Genomic DNA, 20,812 nt, shown 5'->3' with positions numbered 1-20,812 from the left:
CAGCTAGGAAATGTAATGTCTGCAGATCCTTGCTGAAAGTAGATTTAATAAACATGTGTTGTATCTTTATATGTGTTCGTGTCACCTCATTACATGGTGTCAGAGAGTGAATCTTGCCCACTCCGTTCATGTTTTTCGGGTTTTGTTTTAAAAAAAATTATTTTCTGTGTTTACTATCTCCATCATGGCAAATTCGTGTTGCTGTCTGAATCCTCTGATCTATGACTCTGACATTGCTGAATGCTGGTGTCTTTTCGAGCGCGACTGCACTCATTATGCTCGCATCGTTCATCGCAATGACATCCCCCCCCCCCCCGATGTGTGTGCCTGTACTGTTTAACTTGGCGGGACCAGAAGCAATGAATCATGCCAACAACTTCACTTTTGCGCCTGCTGTTTTGGATGATAATGGTCAGGTCCGGGTGCCTGCTGAGACGATCGACGACCCTGTGGTTTTGCTCAAAAAGTTTAGAGAGCTGTGTGACCTGCCCTCAAACTACATTATTGAAAGGACCAAGTTTTATGCTCGTTTACAGCAGGTCGGTGAACCGATTGAATGTTTTATCAGTGACCTGAAGCATATGGCTGCATGCTGTCGATTTTGTAATTTATGAGATGAGCTCATCCACGACAAACTTGTTGGAGGTATGCTTGATAGCAAGTTACGGGGTGAACTTCTTCATAATACTGACCTAACCCTTGATCAAGCAGAGCATGCCAGTCGGATTTCTGAGATAACGTCTCCCCACTCTGATTCTGTGCCCTTCGGTCACCGTTCGCAGCATAGTTTCAATCTTACAGGCTACTCCTCCTGCAACTCCCGCACGGGGCCGACGGTTCGGTGTCAAAATTGCAACTATTTCCATGCTATGGGTCGTCAGTTCTGTGCTGCTTATGGGAAAGCCTGTAATTTCTGCAAGAAGTTAACCCACTTTGCACGACGCTGCCATTCCCGTGTGAATCAAGCAGCTTCAAGGACGAGCCTGCACCTGCTACAACATGAGCTTGCTGATAATGACTTCCAAGAGCCTGACTTGCCATCCCCTGCTCCGCTCTCAGAAAGTGCAGATAGATACCAGTTCTGCCATCCACTCTCTTCTCCATTCATCTAACGAGCAACTTGACCCTGAGGTAACCATGTTTGTGAATAACAGGCCTTTGATCGCGAAGGTTGATACTGGGGTCAAATGCAGCATCATCTCATTAACAGAGTTTAAAAAAAATTCATAATGCTGAACTTATTGAAAAGGCCCCCGCCACGTCACCCACTTGGACAAGCTGATTTAAAGTGGTCCATAGACGCGCAGACCCGTACCTTAAAGTTTTATATTGTTAAAGGGGATTCAGAGACTTTGCTCAGTATCAATGCATGCCATGATCCAGGCCTGGTATACTTTGGACGCAATGTCCATCAACTCTTTTTTGCTGATGGGCCCACTCAACAGGTACTCTCTCAATACAAAGAACTGTTTAATGACGAGCTTGTAAAGTTGCCTATCAAATACCATATTGTTGTCGATCCCAAAGTCACTCCTGTGGTCAGAGCACCACTTCGTGTTCTGCATGCCATGCGTGACAGAGTACACAATGAATTCAAGCGGTTGGTCTCCATGGGTGTTATTGCTGAAGTTACTGACCCATCTGACTGGGTTTCCATCATGGTGGTCGCAACAAAGAGAAACAAGGAGGAGATCTGTATCTGCATAAATCCCAGAGATCTCAACATTGCCATCAAACGCCCGCATTACCCAATGCGAACAATAGAGGAAGTTGCTGCTCAGATAGGCAACGCATCAGTATTCTCTGTTCTAGATGCCAAAAGCTAGTTTTGGCAGATTCCACCGGACCCAGACTCGTCCAAACTCACTACATTTGACACCCCATTTGGCCGACACAAATTTCTGAGAATGCCCTTTGGCATCAACTCCGCCAGCGAAGTTTTCCAGCGCACGATGGAACAATTGTTTGCTGAGTACCCATGCGCCATCAATTGTTGATGACATTCACGTTTACGGACGCGATTTAGCTGAACATGACGCTAACCTGAAGAAAGTACGTGACCGTGTCATTCAGCTTAAACTCAGTCCCCTGAAGTGCAAGTTTTGAGTTCCAGAAGTTACTTACGTCGGACATGTTTTCACAAGTGATGGTCTTCCTGGTTCGCGACGAATTGGTATTACAGGACGGGATTATAGTTAAGGGCCACAAGGCAATGGTCCCAGCTGTCCTCCAGGACAAATACTTTGACGCCGTCCACAGGGGCCACCCCGGCGTGGAGGCAACTCTCCAAAGGGCACAAAGCATGTTTTACTGGCCTGGTATGACCAAATACATACGTGAAAAAACCGAAGTGTGCGGTGTCTGCAAAAGCCTGACACCACATCAGCAGAAGCAGCCTTTACTGCCGCACCCGGTCCCTCTCCTGTGGTCCACGTTAGCCACCGACATATTTGAATGGCATGGGAAACACTATCTGGTTCTTGTTGACTCTTACTCGGGCTGGTTCGAAATTGACTTACTTCAAACCATTACTTCTGAAGCGGTTATCGAGAAGTTGCAGCGTCACCTCTCCATGCACGGCTCCCCTGCACGTATTCTGTCCGACAACGGCAGACAGTTCACCAGCCAAGCTTTCAAAAGCTTTGCAAAACAATGGGACTTTCGACATATCACCAGCAGCCCTGGGTTCCCGCAGTCCAACGGAATCGCCGAACGCGCTGTCCGAAGCTCTATACAACTAATGGAGAGGTCCTACCTTGCAAAATCAGACATATACCTGGACCTGCTCAACCTAAGGAACATTGCACGGGATCCCATACTGGGTTCCCCAGCCCAACAACTGATGTCTCGCCAAGCCCGTGCTCCCCTGCCTGTGTCCCAGCAGCTTTTGACATTCACTGGAACAAGTTCGTTCCCCGTCTGCAGTCCAGAAACAACTACAATTCAAACGTGACACACAGAAACGCTTCTTTGACAAATCCAGCAAGTCACTTTAACCTCTCGCACGTGGACAAGTGGTCCGTCTCCAGATCTACAAGGGCCATGCATATCTGGATCACTAAAACCGTGCTCTTATCTGGGTGGTCGGAGCCGTCTACAGACACAACCGCCAACATATCCTTCCGGTGAAGGAACCCCGTCCTGCGACTCCATATCCAGATGTCTCGCGTTTCGTATACCCTTCCACGGTCGGTCCCGCAACCCCACTGCCAACTAATGTTTCCACCGCGGCCTCCCCGTGGCGTTTGGCGACCAGCTCGCCTATCTCATCGCTCTCCCTGCCTGTCGGCTCGCCGGTCGTTTCCCCAATTCTCTCCTCGGTATTTTCTCCAGTGAAAGGAGGTGAGGTGGATTCGTACAGCACACGACCGGACGGGTTTGCAGGCCACCCATTAGTTATGGAGATTTTGTGTAATTTTACAAACTTTCCCAAATGTGTTATTAACATTCCACCTATATTGCTTAGCTTCTGATACATCTTTTGTTTCTGCAAGGAAAGGTGTATATTGGTTATTTCATAGCAGCCAATTATAGTGCTTGTTGGTAGTGACTCCGCCTAGTATGTGCTTTGTATTATCAAGAGCTTGCCTACGCTAGTTAGTATGAGTAGCAGCTAGGAAATGTAATGTCTGCATATCCTTGCTGTAAGTAGATTTAATAAACATGTGTTGTCTCTGTATATGTGTTTGTGTCACCGCATTACAATTAATATGCTTGATATCCATGGTGACTTGGTCATTTGGATTCAGAGCTGGCACATACATAGAAGATGTAAGGTAGTGGCGAAGGGTATTATTCTGGATGGAACTGTGACCAATGGTGTTCCGCAGAGATCTTGGCGGCGTGCGCAAATGTGTGTGTGTCTTCTTCTTGCTTATGGCGTGCAAAGTCTAAAGTTGTGGGACAACTTGTTCTATTTGATCTTATTTGATTGTGCACACCGGGTTGATTGCATTCGTCGAAACAGGGCGGACCACTTGAAGGTTGCAATCTTCCACCCCATCGTGTGTGTGTGTGTGTGATCGTGTGTGTGTGTGAGTGATCATGTGTGATCATCAGGAAAATGCTCAAAGGATTTAGCGAGATATAGATCAGTTACAGATACGGGCAGAGACATGGCAGCGGGGTTTAATCTGAGCAAATAAGAGGTGTTGCACTTAGGACGAAAGAGGAAAATATACAGTTAATGGCAACCCATTACACATTGATTACAGAGAGATTTTAAGGTCCACGTCCAAAGTTCCCTGAAATTGGCAATACGAATAGAATTGTAAAGATGTATGGTATGATCGGTTGCCATCATCGGTTGAGCATTGAGTATGAGTCAGGAAGTCATGTTGCAGCATTATGAACTTTGGTTAGGCTACATTTGAAATATTCTGTGCAGTTCTAACCTAAACCTAGTTCTGGTTGTCCCATTACACGAAGGATGTGGAGGCTGTCAGAGAGTCCTAGAGTGATATAGTGTGGAAACAGTCCCTTCGGCCCAACTTGCCCATACCGGCCAATGTGCCCCAGCTACACTATGCCTATGTTTGGTCCATATCCCCCCCCCCAAATATGTCCTATCCATGTACCTTTCTAACTGTTTCTTAAATGTTGGGATAGTCCCTGTCTCAATGACCTCCTCTGGCAGTTGTTCCATACACCACAAAAGTTACCCCATCAGACTCCTATTAAATCTTTTCCCCTTCACCTTAAACCTATGCCCTCTGGTCCTCGATTCACCTACTCTAGGCAATTACTCATGATTCTCTCATGTTTTGTACACCTCAATAAAATCACCCCTCATCCTCCTGCCCTCCAAGGAATAGTCCCAGCCTACTCAATATCCCCCTATAGCTCAGATCCTCTAGCCGTGGCAACATCCTTGTCAATCTTTTCTGTACCCTTTCCAGCTTGACAACATATTTTCTGCAACACGGTGCCCAGAACTGAACTCAATACTCTAAATGCAGCCTTACCAACTTCTTATACAACTGCAACATGACCTCCCAACCTCTATACTCAATACTCTGACTGATGAAGGCCAGTGTGCCAAACGGCTTTTTTTTACTGTGTTTAGGTTTATTATTGTCACGTGTACTTTAGTACAATGAAAAACTTTGTTTTGCATGCTTTCCAATCAGATCAGATAATATTATACATAAATACTATCAAGTCAAACTCCAGTACAATAGGTAGAGCAAAAGGAAGATGCAGAATCTAGAATATAGTTCTCAGAATTGTAGTGCATCAGTTCCACTGACAAAGTCCAATGTCTGCAATGGGGTCCAGATGCTAACCAGATGATGCCTGAATTAGAGGGTATTAGTTACGAGGGGTTGAAAACTTGGATTGTTTTCACTGGAGCGTCAAAGATTGAATGGAGACAGACATCTTATCTAAACTAGCATTTAAACATATAATCAGTGTAATCAAGGACGGGTGCACCCTGGCCACTCTTCTCCCTTCTCCCATCAGGCAAAAGATATAGAAGTGTGAAAATGCACACCACCAGATTCAGGGACAGTTTCTTCCCAGGTGTTATTAGGCAACTGAATCATCCTACCATGACCAAAGAGCAGTGATGAACTACTATCTATTTCTTTGATGACCCACGGACTATCCTTGATCAGACTTTGCTGGTTTTAGCTTGCACTAAACGTTATTCCCTTATCATGTATCCATACACTTGATGGATCGATTGTAATCATGTATTGTCTTTCAGCCCACTGACTCCCACCTAGTCTCTGTGTTGGAGCTACCGCTGGGATAGCATAGATGGGATAATTTGTCAAAAGAACTGAAACATGTATAACGATGAAATATACCAGTTATTTGCTAAAAGAGGTTAAAATAGAGTGCAAATACATTGGCCAATCCAACATTTTTCCCAAGCACATAATTAACAGATAATACAATTTATTTGCTTGAATAAGTTTTGGTACCTTCCAACTATTCCTGAATTGAATTGAATTGAATTTTATTTTTGTCATTCAGACCTTTCGGTCTGATCGAAATTTCGCTGCCTTGCAGTCATACATATAATAAAAATGACAAAAACACACAATAAACACAAATTAAACACCCACCACAGTGAGTTCACCAGGCACCTCCTCACTGCGATGGAAGGCAAAAGTCTTAAAGTCTTTGTCTCTTCCCTCCTTGTTCTCCCTCTGCGCCGAGGCGATCCAGGCGATTCAACTCCGATCCTCGGAGTTCTGATTATTATTATCTGTATTAAATAGGTCAATATTAACAATAAAACATAGAACAGTATAGCCCTTTGGCCCACATTAAAAAATCTACCTTTTGCTTCAATGAATGGATTGATTATTTCAGTCACATTTGCATCGTGCATTCTTTCCCACCAAGAACTTCAAAAATATGCAGTGGGAAAAGCCATCTGACTATGTATAAACACTGCTGTAATTTGTACATGATGAAACCAAAATGTATAAAAATGGCCTTTATTAAAATCTGACAAGGTACACTTTAACAACATGTGATTTTTTTTCTATTACAAATCTCAAATTGTGGAGTACAGAGGCAAATAAATAAATGATGGGTCTTTGTCCCAAACATTATGGAGGGCACTGTAGGAATGCCACATCTTAATTATATCCAGTGTATATTTATTCAGTGGGGATTAAAATGTGAACAACTGCATGACTTTATAAGTGTCTTAACATTTCCTTATTGTATTCTCTCTAGTGAAATGGCAATAATGAAGACACAAGTTGCATCCGACAAGGTATGTTATTCAGCATTATTTAAAGAGAAAATATTATGGAATCTTAGAGAATAGGTGGAGGCATGTTTGCCAATTATGTCCACTCCAGCTTTTTTACAAGCCACAAATCCGTAATGATTTGAAAAATTGATTTGATATAATTTGATATAATTTAATTGCCACACAACCAAGGTCGGTGGTATTTGGGTTGCCAGCAGCGGTACAATAATAAAGAACGCAACCACAATAAAATTTTTACACAAACATCCACCACAGCATTCATCACTGTGGTGGAAGGCACAGAGCTTGGCCAGTCCTCCTCCATTTTCCCCCGTGGTCGGGACCACCACCCTCCACAGCCGTTGCTGCGGGCATCCAGATGGTAAGGGACAAAGTCAAAGTCAAGGTGAGTCCAGGATCGGCTCTTCCCAACCAGAGACCGCGGCTTCAGGCTGGTGAAGGCCGCAGGCCGGCGGTCAAAGTTTTAAAGTACCTGCCGTGCCGCAGCCGGAAGCACCGCAGTCTGCAGGGCCGGCAGTCGAAGCTCCCCTCCTGGGGTGATGTTAAGTCCATGCCGCACCCGCGGTAGAAGACGGCCGCGGGCCGGCGGTGGAAGCTTCTTCTTCCCCCCGGGTCCTCCACGAGGGATCCCGGGCTGTAGACGCCGCACCAGCTGGAGTTCTGCAGACCGCGGCTTCAGGCTGCCGCGGGCCAGCGTAACGGAGCGCTCCCCTCCAGCGAGGTCTCACCCGCTCCGCGCCGAGAGTCCACGCTGTGCCCGCCGCTGAAGCTCCGGGCGCGTCTCCGGGAAAGTCCGTGCCGATCTTTGCTGTTAGGCCACGGGGGAGGCGACCTGAAAAAGTCGCCTCTCCATGGAAGAGGCGGCCAAAACGGTTTCCCCCTTACCCCCCCACACCACCCCCCACACATAACACACAAAGAAACATTAAAAACAGACTTTTAAACATACTAAAAAAATAAAAAAAGTTGGGGAAAAACGGACACGCTGCCGACAGGCTGCTGCCAGTGCAGCGCCCCCTATCGAAAAAAAAGGAAAGGCAAATATATAATAATGGTAGCCCAAGGGGAATGGTTGAGATTTTATTTTTCTGTGATTTGGCAAAACCTTTATTATTTACATGTACTCTAAATAATCCCAAGTTTCATAACAGGTCAGTTGGGGGGCGTTGCGAGTCGGCTGCCCTGCCAGCAGCGTGTTCGTTATTTTGATTTTTTGGTTTTTTAGTATGTCCAAATGTTTGTTTTAGTGTCTCTTGGTGTGTCTTATGTGTGGAGTGGTGGGGGAGGGAAAAGGGGGAAACCATTTTTCAGTCACTTCCTCGACGGAGAGGCAACATTTTCCATGTCGCTTCTCCGCCTCCACCCTCGCGGCTAACAGTTTGGATTGGAGCGGCCTTTCCCGGAGTTGGGCCCAGAGCTTCAGCAGCGGGCGTAGCGAGGACTTTTCCATCGTGGAGTGAGGCGAACCCTTGCCGGGGGTCGCCAGAAAGGAGTGCTCCGATTGCTGGTCTGGTGACTTTGGCATCATGGGGCTGTGGTCTGCGGAGCTACTAGCTGTAAGCGTGGTGTGGACTGACCATCCGGAGCCTGGGATCCCTTGCCGGGAATCATCGGAGAAGAGCTGCGACCGCCGGCCTGCGGCCTATAACATCCTGAAGCCGCTGTCTCCGGTAAGAAAGTGACCGATTCGGGCATTCCAAGCTATTCTCCACTCCAAGATATTCTGATGTACACTGAGTGTATTCGACCGTCCCGACGTCGGAGTTTCAATCATCCCGACGAGAGGGCCTTTACATCCGGCCGTCCATAGCGGCGACTACGGAGGGTTCCTGGCCCTGACGACGGATAAACAAAGGAGGAGGACTGACTGAACTTTGTTGACTTCCACCACAGTGAAGAATGCTGTGGTGGTTGTTTATGTTAAATTCTATTGTGTATTGTATGTTCTTTTTTCAATTGCATCGCTGCATGGCAAATTAATTTCACTGTACCTTAGTTGGTGCATGTGATGAATAGATTTGAACTTTGAACTTTAATATCACACATTAAAAACAAATTGAAAATACTTTCCTATACATTTTCAAAATATATAGAGAAAAAAACTTCCTCTGGTGCATGGATCAATAACCAGAAAATATAAATTTAAGATGAAAGCTGTTCCCATGAATTCATTTCAAAGGAAAGTTGACAGTACTTGTGGATAAGAAACAAGCAGGGTTTGGACAGAAGTTTTTAATGTAAGTTGAAGCACAGCAATACTTTTACAATACAATACCATTTATTTGTCATTTGAACCTCACATGAGGTTGAAACGAAATTTGGTTTCTGCAGCCATACAAGAAAAGAACCAAGACACACACCAACACAATTTACACAAACATCCATCACAGTGAATCTCCTCCTCACTGTGATGGAAGGCAAAGTCTTGTCTCTCCCCTGCTCTCCATTCCTCTCCCGATGTCAGAGTCAAAGCCCCCGGCGGGCGCTAGCAAGTCCGCAGCCATTTAAAGCCAAGCCGGGCGATGTAAGGCCCTGCTCCGGGTCTTGATGTTGGAGCCCCCGGTGGGTGCTAGCAAGTCCACGGCAATTTAAAGCCACACTGGGCGATGTAAGGCCCCGCTCCAGGTCACTCTCAACCCCGCAATTCGAGCGGGAGAAGTCGCCGTTGCCGGTGTCCCGCAAAGCAGTCTCCCAGCAGGGACCCGCGGGCACCCGGTGTCACCATCCACCGGAGTCAGGTCGCAGCCGCAGAGTCACCAGCTGTAATTCTGTAATTTCGTATTTTGATGTAATTTTGAAGAGTCATCAGAGGCAAGGATGGAAAGACCTCATCTTTTGTTTAGTGTTTTTGTGATTCTGATCAACAGGCTCAAAGAACACTTTAAAGAAGCTTAAACCCTCAGATCCAAGTTTCCAGTAATGGCTTTTCTCAAATCTATGAAATTGAATACTGTTGTTTATAAATATAGCTAGCATAATAGCTTTGCCATTGATATCAAATCCCATTGAAAATTCAAGTTGAAACCTCACCATTACGGATGGATAATTTAAATCTACAAACAAAATGTAGGCAATTAAATGTACATCAGAATATTGCAAAAACTCAAATTTCTGAATCCTTTTTTAAACATGAAGGCAACTTTAAAAAAAATAATAGCATTGTTTAACTTAAAAATAACTGCAAAATATTTTCCAGATCAGTAGTGCTCATAGAAACGAATGTACAGTGCCCTCCATAATGTTTGAGATAAAGTCCCATCATTTATGTATTTGCCTCTTTACTCCACAATTTGAGATATGTAATAGAAAAAATGACATATTGTTAACGTGCACATTTTCAGATTTTATTAAAGGGCATTTTTATACATTTTGGTTTCACCATGTAGGAATTACAGCTGTGTGGAAACATGGTCCTCCCATTTCAGGGCAGCACAATGTTTGGGACACAGCAATGTCATGTAAATGAAAGTAGTCATGTTTAGTATTTTGTTGCATATCCTTTGCATGCAATGACTGCTTGAAGTCTGCGATTCATGGTTGCTGGGTGTCTTCTCTGCTGATGCTCTGCCAGGCCTGTATTGCAGCCATCTTTACCTTATGCTTGTTTTGGGACTAGTCCCCTTCAGTTTTCTCTTGCCATCACTCTGATATGTGAATCTTTGTCTCATCTGTCCATAAGACCTTTTTCCATAACTGTGATTGCTCTTTTTAGTACTTGGCAAACTGTAACCTGGCCATCTGATTTTTACGGCTTACCGGTGGTTTGCATCTTGTAGTGTAGTCAAGTCAAGTCACTTTTATTTCTATAGCCATTTAAAAAACAACTCTCGTTGGCCAAAGTGCTTTACATTGGTGGAGGTACTAACGTTATACAACAGTGGTTCATAGATTAAGTACATACATAAATACATACTTATAGCCCTCACTCAGAGGACGTCAAGAAAGGCTTGAGAGTAAAGATGAGTTTTAAGTCCCGACTTAAAGGAGTCGATTTAGGGGGCAGTTCTGATGGGAAGAGGGATGCTGTTCCACAGTCTAGGAGCTGCAACCGCAATGGCGCGGTCGCTCCTGAGCTTATACCTAGACCGCGGGATGTTCAGTAACCCCAAGTCGGCCGATCTGAAGGACCTGGAGGTGGTGTGGTGGGTAAGCAGACTTTTGATGTAGGTGTGGGCAAGCCTATGTATTTCTGCTCATGAAGTCGTATGCGGACAGTGGTCATTGACAAATCCACACCTGACTCCTGAAGAGTGTTTCTGATCTGTCGGGCAGGTTATTGGGAATTTTTCTTTATTATAGAGAGAATTATTTTGCCATCAGCTGTGGAGGTCTCCCCTGGACTCCCAATCCCTTTACGAGTAATAAGCTCACCAGTGCTCTTTTTCTTCTTAATGATGTTCCATACAGTTGATTTTAGTAAGCCTAAGGTTTGGCTGATGTCTCTAACGGTTTTATTCTTGTTTCTCCATCTGATAATGGGTTCTTTGACTTTCATTGGCGCAACTTTGGTCCTCATGTTGATAAGCAGCAATAAAAGTTTCCAAAGATGATGGAAAGACTGGAGGAAAGACTAGGTGCTGAGAGCTCTCTTATACTCTCTTATAGGAGGCAATTAAACACACCTTAGCAATTACAAACACCCATGAAGCCATGTGTCCAAACATTATGGTGGCCTGAAATGGGGGGACTATGTATAAACACTGCTGTAATTTCTATATGGTGAAACCAAAATGTATAAAAATGGCCTTTATTAAAATCTGACAATGTGCACTTTAACCACATATGATATTTTTTTCAATTACAAATCTCAAATTGTGGAGTACAGAGGCAAATAAATAAATGATTGGTCTTTCTCCCAAACATAATGGAGGGCAATGTATTGCCCCCATAATTTTATACATGGCTGATCAACCCTCTGCCTCCTCTGCTCCAAGGAATAAATTCCGAGCCAATCCAGCCTCCCAATAGTTCAGGCGCTCAAGTCCTGGCAAAATCCTGCACTCTTTCCTGCTTAATGACATTCTTCCTATTACAGTGATCAAAATTGTACACTATACTCCAATGCACAACTGTAACATAACATCCCAATTTCTACGCTCAATACCCTGACTGATGAAGGCCAACATACCAAAAGCATGTTTGACCAACCTGCAGTATCTACCGATGATTCCACTTTCAGGGAACTATGTATCTGTACTCCTAGATCCCTCTGCACCACATCACTCTCCGGGGCCCTACCATTCACTATAGATCCCAAAATACACCACCTCACACTTATCTTGCATCCATTTATTTTTTTTAGCCATGCCTCAGCCCACTTGCCCAGCTGATCAAGATTTTGTTGTAATCTTTGATAACCATCTTTGGTATCTACAATACCACCTATTTTAGTGTCATCTGCAAGCTTCTATGTCTTCTACATTCTCATTCAAATCGTTAATAAATGGCATAAATGGCAATGGCCCAGCTCTGATCTAAGAGGCACACCACTTGTCACAGGCCTCCAGCCTGACAAATAATAGTCCATCACCACTCTCAGTTTCTTTACACGGACAATTTGGTTTAAGGCTGTTCATACTATTCATATTTTAATCTATTAAGGACGGCACAGTGGAGCAGCAGTCGAGTTGCTGCCTTATAGTGCTTGCAGCACCGGAGACCTGGGTTCAATCCGGACTACGGGTGCTGTCTGTATGGAAATTGTATGTTCTCCTCGTGACGGCATGGGTTTTCTCTACGATCTTCGGTTTCTTCCCACACTCCAAAGAAGTACAGGTTTGTAGGTTAATTGGCTTGGTATACAGTGGCTTGCAAAAGTTTTCATACCCCTTGAACTTTTCCACATTTTGTCACGTTACAACCACAAACGTAAATGTATTTTATTGGGATTTTATGTGATAGACCAACACAAAGTGGTGCATAATTGTGAAGTGGAAGGAAAATTATACATGGTTTTCAAATATTTTTACAGATAAAAAACTGAAAAGTGTGGCGTGCAAAAGTATTCAGCCTCCCTGAGTCAATACTTTGTAGAACCACCTTTCGCTGCAATTACAGCTGCAAGTCTTTTGGGGTATGTCTCTACCAGCTTTGCACATCTAGAGACTGAAATTTTTGCCCATTCTTCTTTGCAATATAGCTCAAGCTCAGTCAGATTGGATGGAGAGCGTCTGTGAACAGCAATTTTCAAGTCTTGCGAGAGATTCTCAATTGGATTTAGGTCTGGACTTTGACTGGGCCATTCTAACACATGAATATGCTTTGATCTAAACCATTCCAATGCAGCTCTGGCTGTATGTTTAGGGTCGTTGTCCTGCTGGAAGGTGAACCTCCGCCTCAGTCTCAAGTGTTTTGCAGACTCTAACAGGTTTTCTTCCAAGATTGCCCTGTATTTGGCTCCATCCATCTTCCCATCAACTCTGACCAGCTTCCCTGTCCCTGCTGAAGAAAAGCATCCCCACAGCATGATGCTGCCACCACCATGTTTCACAGTGGGGATGGTGTGTTCAGGGTGATGTGCAGTGTTAGTTTTCCGCCACACCTAGCGTTTTGCATTTAGGCCAAAAACTTCAATTTTGGTCTCATCTGACCAGAGCACCTTCCTCCACATGTTTGCTGTGTCCCCCACATGGCTTGTGGCAAACTGCAAACGGGGCTTCTTATGGCTTTTTTTCAACAATGGCTTTCTTCTTGCCACTCTTCCATAAAGGCCTGATTTGTGGAGTGCACGACTAATAGTTGTCCTGTGGACAGATTCTCCCACCTGAGCTGTGGATCTCTGCAGCTCCTCCAGAGTTACCATGGGCCTCTTGGCTGCTTCTCTGATCAATGCTCTCCTTGCCCGGCCTGTCAGTATAGGTGGACGGCCATGTCTTGGTAGGTTTGCAGTTGTGCCATACTCTTTCCATTTTCAGATGATGGATTGAACAGTGCTCCGTGAGATGTTCAAAGCTAGGGATATTTTTTTATAACCTAACCCTGCTTTAAACTTCTCCACAACTTTATCCCTGACCTGTGTGTTCCTTGGGCTTCATGATGCTGTTTGTTCACTAATGTTCTCTAACAAACCTCTGAGGCCTTCACAGAGCAGCTGTATTTATACTGAGATTAGATTACACACAAGTGGACTCTATTTACTAATTAGGTGACTTCTGAAGGCAATTGGTTGCACTGGATTTTATTTAGGGGTATCAGAGTAAAGGGGGCTGAATACTTTTGCACGCCACACTTTTCAGTTTTTTATTTGTAAATAAATTTGAAAACCATGTATCATTTTCCTTCCACTTCACAATTATGCGCCACTTTGTGTTGGTCTATCACATAAAATCCCAATAAAATACATTTACGTTTGTGGTTGTAACGTGACAAAATGTGGAAAAGTTCAAGGGGTATGAATACGTTTGCAAGCCACTGTAAGTGTAAATTCCCCCTAGTGTGCTTAGGATGGTGTTAGTGTGCAGGGATCACTGGTCGGTGCGGTCTCGGTGGGCCAAATGGCCTGTTTCCGTGCTGTATCTCCAAACTAAACTATTATCCTTGTAACAAATTGCACCAAGAAATTCTCGAACTTCACTGGGGAAAACAAGGGAGAACACCCTCATGGGTAATGTGTTTGTATTGATGTTCCATTCACTGGAATAATCAAAATTTTATATATTTTGTCATGTATACCTTTTAGTATATTGATCAAATCTACCGGAAAGAAGGATTGACCTTCAGATTTCAACCTTAAATTTTAGAGGATGTGTAAAATTTTCTTGAAAGCAGGTTGGTTGAATCAAGCCAGGAGCTTGAAAGTGGCTTATCGGCATTTGTTGCATTTAAAGTCTGGGTTGGAAGTCTTTTTTCCAGAAGTTTTGTATTAAGATGGTTACTCTCCCAGGAAGAAGATGATGATTCTGACAATGAAGAATGTGAACAAATAAAAGGACAGATAACTAAGAAATTGAAGAAAGATCAAAATGAGGATGTTAAACCACAGCTAGAAGATAATATTGATGATGAAGAAAAAAAGAAACTCAGCCGCAGGTTGGTGCAACATTTGTAACCATTTTTTATTTTAGCAATTTTCTCGTAAGTTCTTAGTTGTCCACAGATTTGCTGAAGAAATATATGGTTATTTTTTCCTCATTTCCCTCAAGCTATGCTCAATTGTTTATCAATTTAAAATGTTAATATAAAATGTTATCAATTTAAATGTTCCACTTCAGGTTGCACTTGTGAAAGGAAAATACTTTAGTTAAAATTACCCTTGATGTGATATTTTATGAAGTTCACAGAAACTGTACATTGTTTTTGATGATAAATAGATGAGCCCAATACGAATGTGTTTCTGGTTATGTTGGATAAATCAAGAAACCTCTCAAAGGATGACAAAGCCTTGGTGGCCATCACTTTTTGGTTAATGGCTTGAAGTTAAACCTGACTCAGAAAAACAATTATTTTAAAATAGTTTTTTAAAAGCATAATTATTTCATTCAACATGATGAGAATCCAAATGTGTGAACAGTTGGCAAACTATTTAAGTAAATTAAATATATATGTTAATGTTGTAGTAAGAGTATATTGAACATTATAATCCTTATTGAGGAGTCCTGACTGGAAATGAAATGACCATGTAGCAATAATATTCTAAATTGAAGTAGTCATCTATGTGTCCATGGTACCATGCATCTGTTGTATTTGAAGTTGTATATGGCAAATGTAGTCAGGGATTTTTTTGAAAATATATATATATTTTTGATTTTGGATGATTCGCAATAGATTACAAACCTACCAAGACATGGCCTTGAAAACAGATTTATCCTTTAAAGAGTAACTTCTGAGTAGTTAAGGCCAGAATAATTTAAAGTGCTTCAATTCCGCAGTATTGTTGCTGGCAAGAAAACCGCAAGGAAACACTGTAGATCTCCAGTCTAAATTATATGAGACAAAGTAATTACTAATATAATGACAATGTTATAATTGTCTGTTGATATATATCAATCATTGTTCTTTATATCTTCATTGTTCTTTAACATTAGTGTTTATTAAACCTGATTTAATTTTGAAATATACCATTTAAACAAATTAGTTGCCCAAATATTGGAACGCAGCAGCGTACAAAAGTTTATGATCTATTTTTGCCCCAATCCTGAATGTACAAGCATTTGAAATTTTGAATTATTTTGGTCAAAGGATATTTGGTCACCTTCTGTAACTCAAACTAGTTTATAGCCGCTGAACGGATTAAACCCATCTTTGAAGTGTTCTTGGTTGCTCTTTTTGACTATCCCAACGTTTCTAACTTTAAAATAGTCAATTTTGAAAGCATTCAGCTATCTTGAACTACAGATATCCACCTTTCCTTTTCAGTTCTTACATTATCCTGCTAGATTTACACTAGCTTGACAGTGGATAATATGTTCTTTCTATTGCTAAACCTCCTCACTTATTGTGACTGTAAATACAATATGTACGCCCCAGGAATGTGCAAGACTGTTCTTGATGTGCCAGCTTAGGACAAATACTTAATTGTGGCAATGATATACTGCGTCCTGTTGCTATTTATTCACTCGTGTTTGGGCAAGACTTTGCTCATCTAATTATAGTGGTTAAATGATGCTAAAAATACAAAAAAATAATCATTTTGAAGCAATTTGATAAAAACTCATTTAACTGTTGGTGATATGGGTATATCAGAATAACGATTGTAATATCTTGTAATTTTGTTCTTACAATTGATTTTGAATAATTTTAGTTCAGTTCATTATGCATCAGTGTTCTGTTTTCTATGCTCAGATATCTTAATGATTCCGTCAGCTACTTCAGTTTCTTGGATACCCTCGGTGTTGAGGATGGTTACATTTACTCTAATTTTGCGGATTCGGAGGTGATTGATGAGGCCACTCTGGATACTCCATAATCTGCTACAGATGCACCATCAACTGCCGAAGTGCAGACGGGCTGATGGGGGTATGGAGGGTAGTTTCAGAAGGCATTCCGTCAACTGCCTCTTCCCAGTTACCAGAGCTGCTTCCCAAATCAGTGTCAAACTGCCAACATCTTGTTCAGTCTTTATCACTACGGTAACATTTTGAGAGCATTTGTTAAATGTTTTCTTCTGTTTGTATGGTAATGTCTTCCTATGATAGAGCTTGGAATACGGTGTCTGATTTAGGTAAGTATGATGTATGTGAACATAGCTAACTAGAATACAGGTGTAGGATAGATAGGATCTATATGTTATAGGTGTTGGCTTGGAAGAGAATGTTAACATTTGTTCATTTATCCTTCCAGTGCATTTGTGGACATGGCTTTGGGAATATCCTTCCATTGTCTTGAGGTTTCAGCTGTAGGAAGTCTAGGTCCAGGGGAGGGAAACCTGCGGCCTTTAGGCTGCATGCGGCCTTCTAAGCCATTAAGTGCAACCTTTTGAATGAATCCAAATTTTGTAGAACAAATCTTTTTATTATTTTTAATATATTTTCGTTCATCTTTTATTATATTTATTTTAATCTTAAAATGAACGTATTTAAAATACCAAAGAGTAAAAGAAGATTCAACGAAATAATCCTCCCCGACTGACGGCCACAATTAAAACATTAGTAAATCATGAGGGCTATTTTAACAAAATAATGAACATTTAGAAGTATATCTAATTGAAGTTTCTTAGATGCAGCTTTATTAGATTACAGCTAACTTAATGCGGCCTTCCACCATGAAAAGGTTCCCCACCCCTGTCCAAAATCATTTGGGAAGACGGAGATCTCTGCTACTTGGTAAACCATGAGTTTTGCCCTAGGTGCAAAGACTCAGCTGGTGCATTGAAATGCATTTCCTTATTCTGTTTTTACTGAGTTGTGGCTCCTGAGACATGGGAAGTAGTCAGCGAGAGGCTTGTAAAATGGGAGCAATGTTACAAAATTTTGAGATTTTAGAAAATCAAGTCTGCAATTTATCCCATCAGATAAAGCATAAAAAGAAGTTTAATTTGACACCTAATTCACTTTCATATCTTCAGTATTAAAACAGTTATGGCCATTTTCATACTCTGAAATTAGCATGTTGTTCTCTATTGCTTTTCCATTGACTTAACTCAAAAGCTGGGATCAAGGACAGTCAAAAGCCCATAACTTTCTTAAAAATTAAGAGAAATTAATGAAATTTTCAGTTATTATAGATTGAAGCATTCTGAAACAAATATGAAACAATCTTACATGGATGACCTGAAATTAAAGCATATAATTAGTTAGTTACCAAATTGTAGCTAATTACAAAATTCAATTACTAGATCTAAACATCTATCAATTTCTTAAGAAAAGGTTAACATTTTTAAATAGCCTAAGTGTCCAAATAACATTCACACAAGAATTCACAATATAACATGATTTTTAAATCTCATTGTCATGAATTTATAGGCCAAATGGAAGGAATTTAGTGTTTAATTGCTGTAAATTAATGGCCATTTAAATCATCTTGCAAGTGAGATTTTGTGGAACGTGATCGTTTGGAACGTTGCGGTTGCAGTGAATTTGAACCCCATGTCGGCAGGAAAAACACTGCCGGTTCAGATGGGTCCTAAGTCACCTTCTCGCAACTTAAAATTTTGATGAAAGGCATCTTAAGAAGCACTTTTTAATGTAAAAATAAATGGCGTACCTTGCCTTGTCCCCCACGTGAGATCCATCCCGTTGTCGGCGTTCACGGCTTTAGAAGATGATTTTTAATTTACGCTAGCAATTATATTATCCAACGCAGTTTAAAAATAACTCCGGTGAACGAATGTCGGAGCGATTTTTCTTGAGCAACTAAACAGCCTGACTAACATCGATGCAGCCTGGAGAAAACGGTATTTTAAACCCGCTCCCCTCTCAAAGGCGCCAAAGTCGCGCACACGGGCAGTGACAGAACTGCAGCGCCGCTGAAAGTAAGTTTTGTAACATACCTAAGTAATGATCCTAATGAATGACAGAACATGTTTTAAGAGCTTTATAACCTACTCCTGCACAGATTTCTTATGTTCTTATGGTAACCAATGCAATCACATCTCTGGATTGGAACAATGAATTGCAGCGCATCGAGGAATGTGCAGTAAGGGAAGAATAAACCCTCACTAAATTGTATAAATGGAAATACAGAGTCAGTAGTGTTATGTCTGATATTTTACTGCATCCATTCTGTCGTACAGTTTCATACACAATGTGGTGAAATAGCAAAAGCTGCTAAATATGTCATTGCTGTAGCGGCACCAAACGTGGTGAATAAACAGTTGCTTTATTCAGGTGTTACAAGCAAGTTTGGTCCACTAACATAATTGTCATTGCTGCTGTAGCTGAGCGAGGTTGTTGTCTCGAGGTTGTTGTCTCACCCTGTTGACTGGGGTGATCTCAAGGTGAGATATGCTTATGTAGCAGGACACGCCCCTTAGCCCCTGACATCACGTGACAGCCTTCGTAACTACTGACGAGAGTTTGACCATAAGTGGTCTATGTATCAGCTGATGCCACAGGATCTCCCCCCCCCCCCCCCCAGAACCGGAGGAAGGAATAGAATGCACTAACCTTCTACAAGAAGGTGCGCAAGCATGGTCAAGGGCGGCTCCCGCATGTGGGTCGGGGGCACCCCGGGCATGGAGAGGCCCGGGACGGAGAGGCCCAGGGGCGCAGTCGTCGCTCTGGCTGTGGGCGATCCCGAAGTATGCCGAGGGGTGTGAGGAAAACAATGCAAAAACCGCTGGATGGAAGAGACACAGTCGCATCTCCTCGACCAGCTTGGGGATCGTGTCCTGAGAAATACGGCCCCCAGCAATGGCTGGGAGACGTCGGCAACAATGCAAACAATGAAGAAACAAACTAAATATAAATAAATAAACTGATTGCTAAACCCGGCGTGGTGATACAGTGTAAACAAAGTGAAAAGAAACAAAATGTGGTGATACAGTGAGCAATCAAGTGAAAAGTGGTAGGGAAGTTCAAATTGTCCAGTGTCCATGGTGCAGGATGGAAAGCTGTGCTGGAAAACTAGAGGCCTGAATGTGGCGCTGTTGCCGGTGGTCAGACCACAGGTACGGCATCTGGCTGAAAGATGGTGCTGTGAACCAAAGATCTTATAGCGGAGCTGCTATAAGATCTTTGCTGTGAACGGCAGTCAGGCTGCAATGACGTCAGCCGACCTGAGGGTGGCGCTGTTGCCGGTGGTCAGGCTGCAGGGACGGCATCCGGCCGGAAGGTGGCGCTGTGGACGGAAGTCAGGGAAGGTCGAGCATCTCTTCCGGCCGGCCGCGGCGGCAATTTTTGCAGTCGGGGCGGCAGCTTGTTTCAGTAGGCCGCGGTGGCCATTTTGGTGTCCGGCTGATGCGGCCTTCAAAGGCAATTCAAGATACGAGGGGGGTGGCCGGCATTGATGGGCCTTGCCCCACCCCTGCAGGTAGGGACTTGACTCACCGCCGCCGGTGTCGATGGATACTGGCTGCGCTGCCACGCCCTCGGCGGAGGCTGGAAGCTGTGGGGGAATCCATCACGGGACCGCCGAATCACGACTGGCCAAGGCTCTGCCCCGCTGCTGGGCCAGACGGTCAGCCAGCGCCCAGGGATCTTCAGGGTCTGCGCCAGTGAGGAGCAGAAGGATGTCTTCGGGCAGTCGCCCCAGGTAAGCCCGCCCTATTGGGTGGCTAGGCCTTGGGCAGTGGCCGGCGGGGTAATGGGTGGGCCCGCTCTCTCCCCGCTCCCAGGGCCGTCGGGCGTGTGTCAGTGATGCTGGGGGCTGTTACACTCGCAGCTCCTGCAGCAGCTGGTGGGGAAGCGACAGCAGCCGCGGCCTCTCAGCTCCGGTGGTCGGCTCCAGGCAGGTCATGCGGGTGAGATTGGCGGCCGTCGAGTAATGCCTGGACCATGCCCATTGTCCCGGGCGGCCTGCGACATACCTTACTGTAGGGCCGGGTTGGCGGCAGCGTCGTTGAGCTGGGCTGGGATGTAGGCTGCAGACATCAGGTCTCCCGAGGGTGCGTGTGTCGGGAGAAGTCCAAAATCCCAATTTGGATAGTCGGGGTCACCAATGTAGCAACACCAAACGTGGTGAATAAACAGTTGCTTTATT

General features: G+C 43.5%; 1 protein-coding gene across 1 annotated transcript in view; it reads left to right on the top strand.

Annotated features, from left to right (window-relative positions):
- Window positions 1-20,812, top strand: part of cwc27 (CWC27 spliceosome associated cyclophilin) — a 199,290-nt gene that overhangs the window by 37,527 nt on the left and 140,951 nt on the right. The window contains exons 9-10 of the mRNA XM_033029888.1: window positions 6,697-6,736; window positions 14,619-14,764. Of these exons, the coding sequence (XP_032885779.1) occupies window positions 6,697-6,736; window positions 14,619-14,764 (186 nt within the window). The remainder of the gene's footprint in view (window positions 1-6,696; window positions 6,737-14,618; window positions 14,765-20,812) is intronic.

The sequence above is a fragment of the Amblyraja radiata genome, chromosome 1 (assembly GCF_010909765.2).
Source record: "Amblyraja radiata isolate CabotCenter1 chromosome 1, sAmbRad1.1.pri, whole genome shotgun sequence".
NCBI classification, from domain to species: Eukaryota; Metazoa; Chordata; class Chondrichthyes; order Rajiformes; family Rajidae; genus Amblyraja; species Amblyraja radiata.
This window is presented reverse-complemented; position numbering and strand designations above follow the sequence as displayed.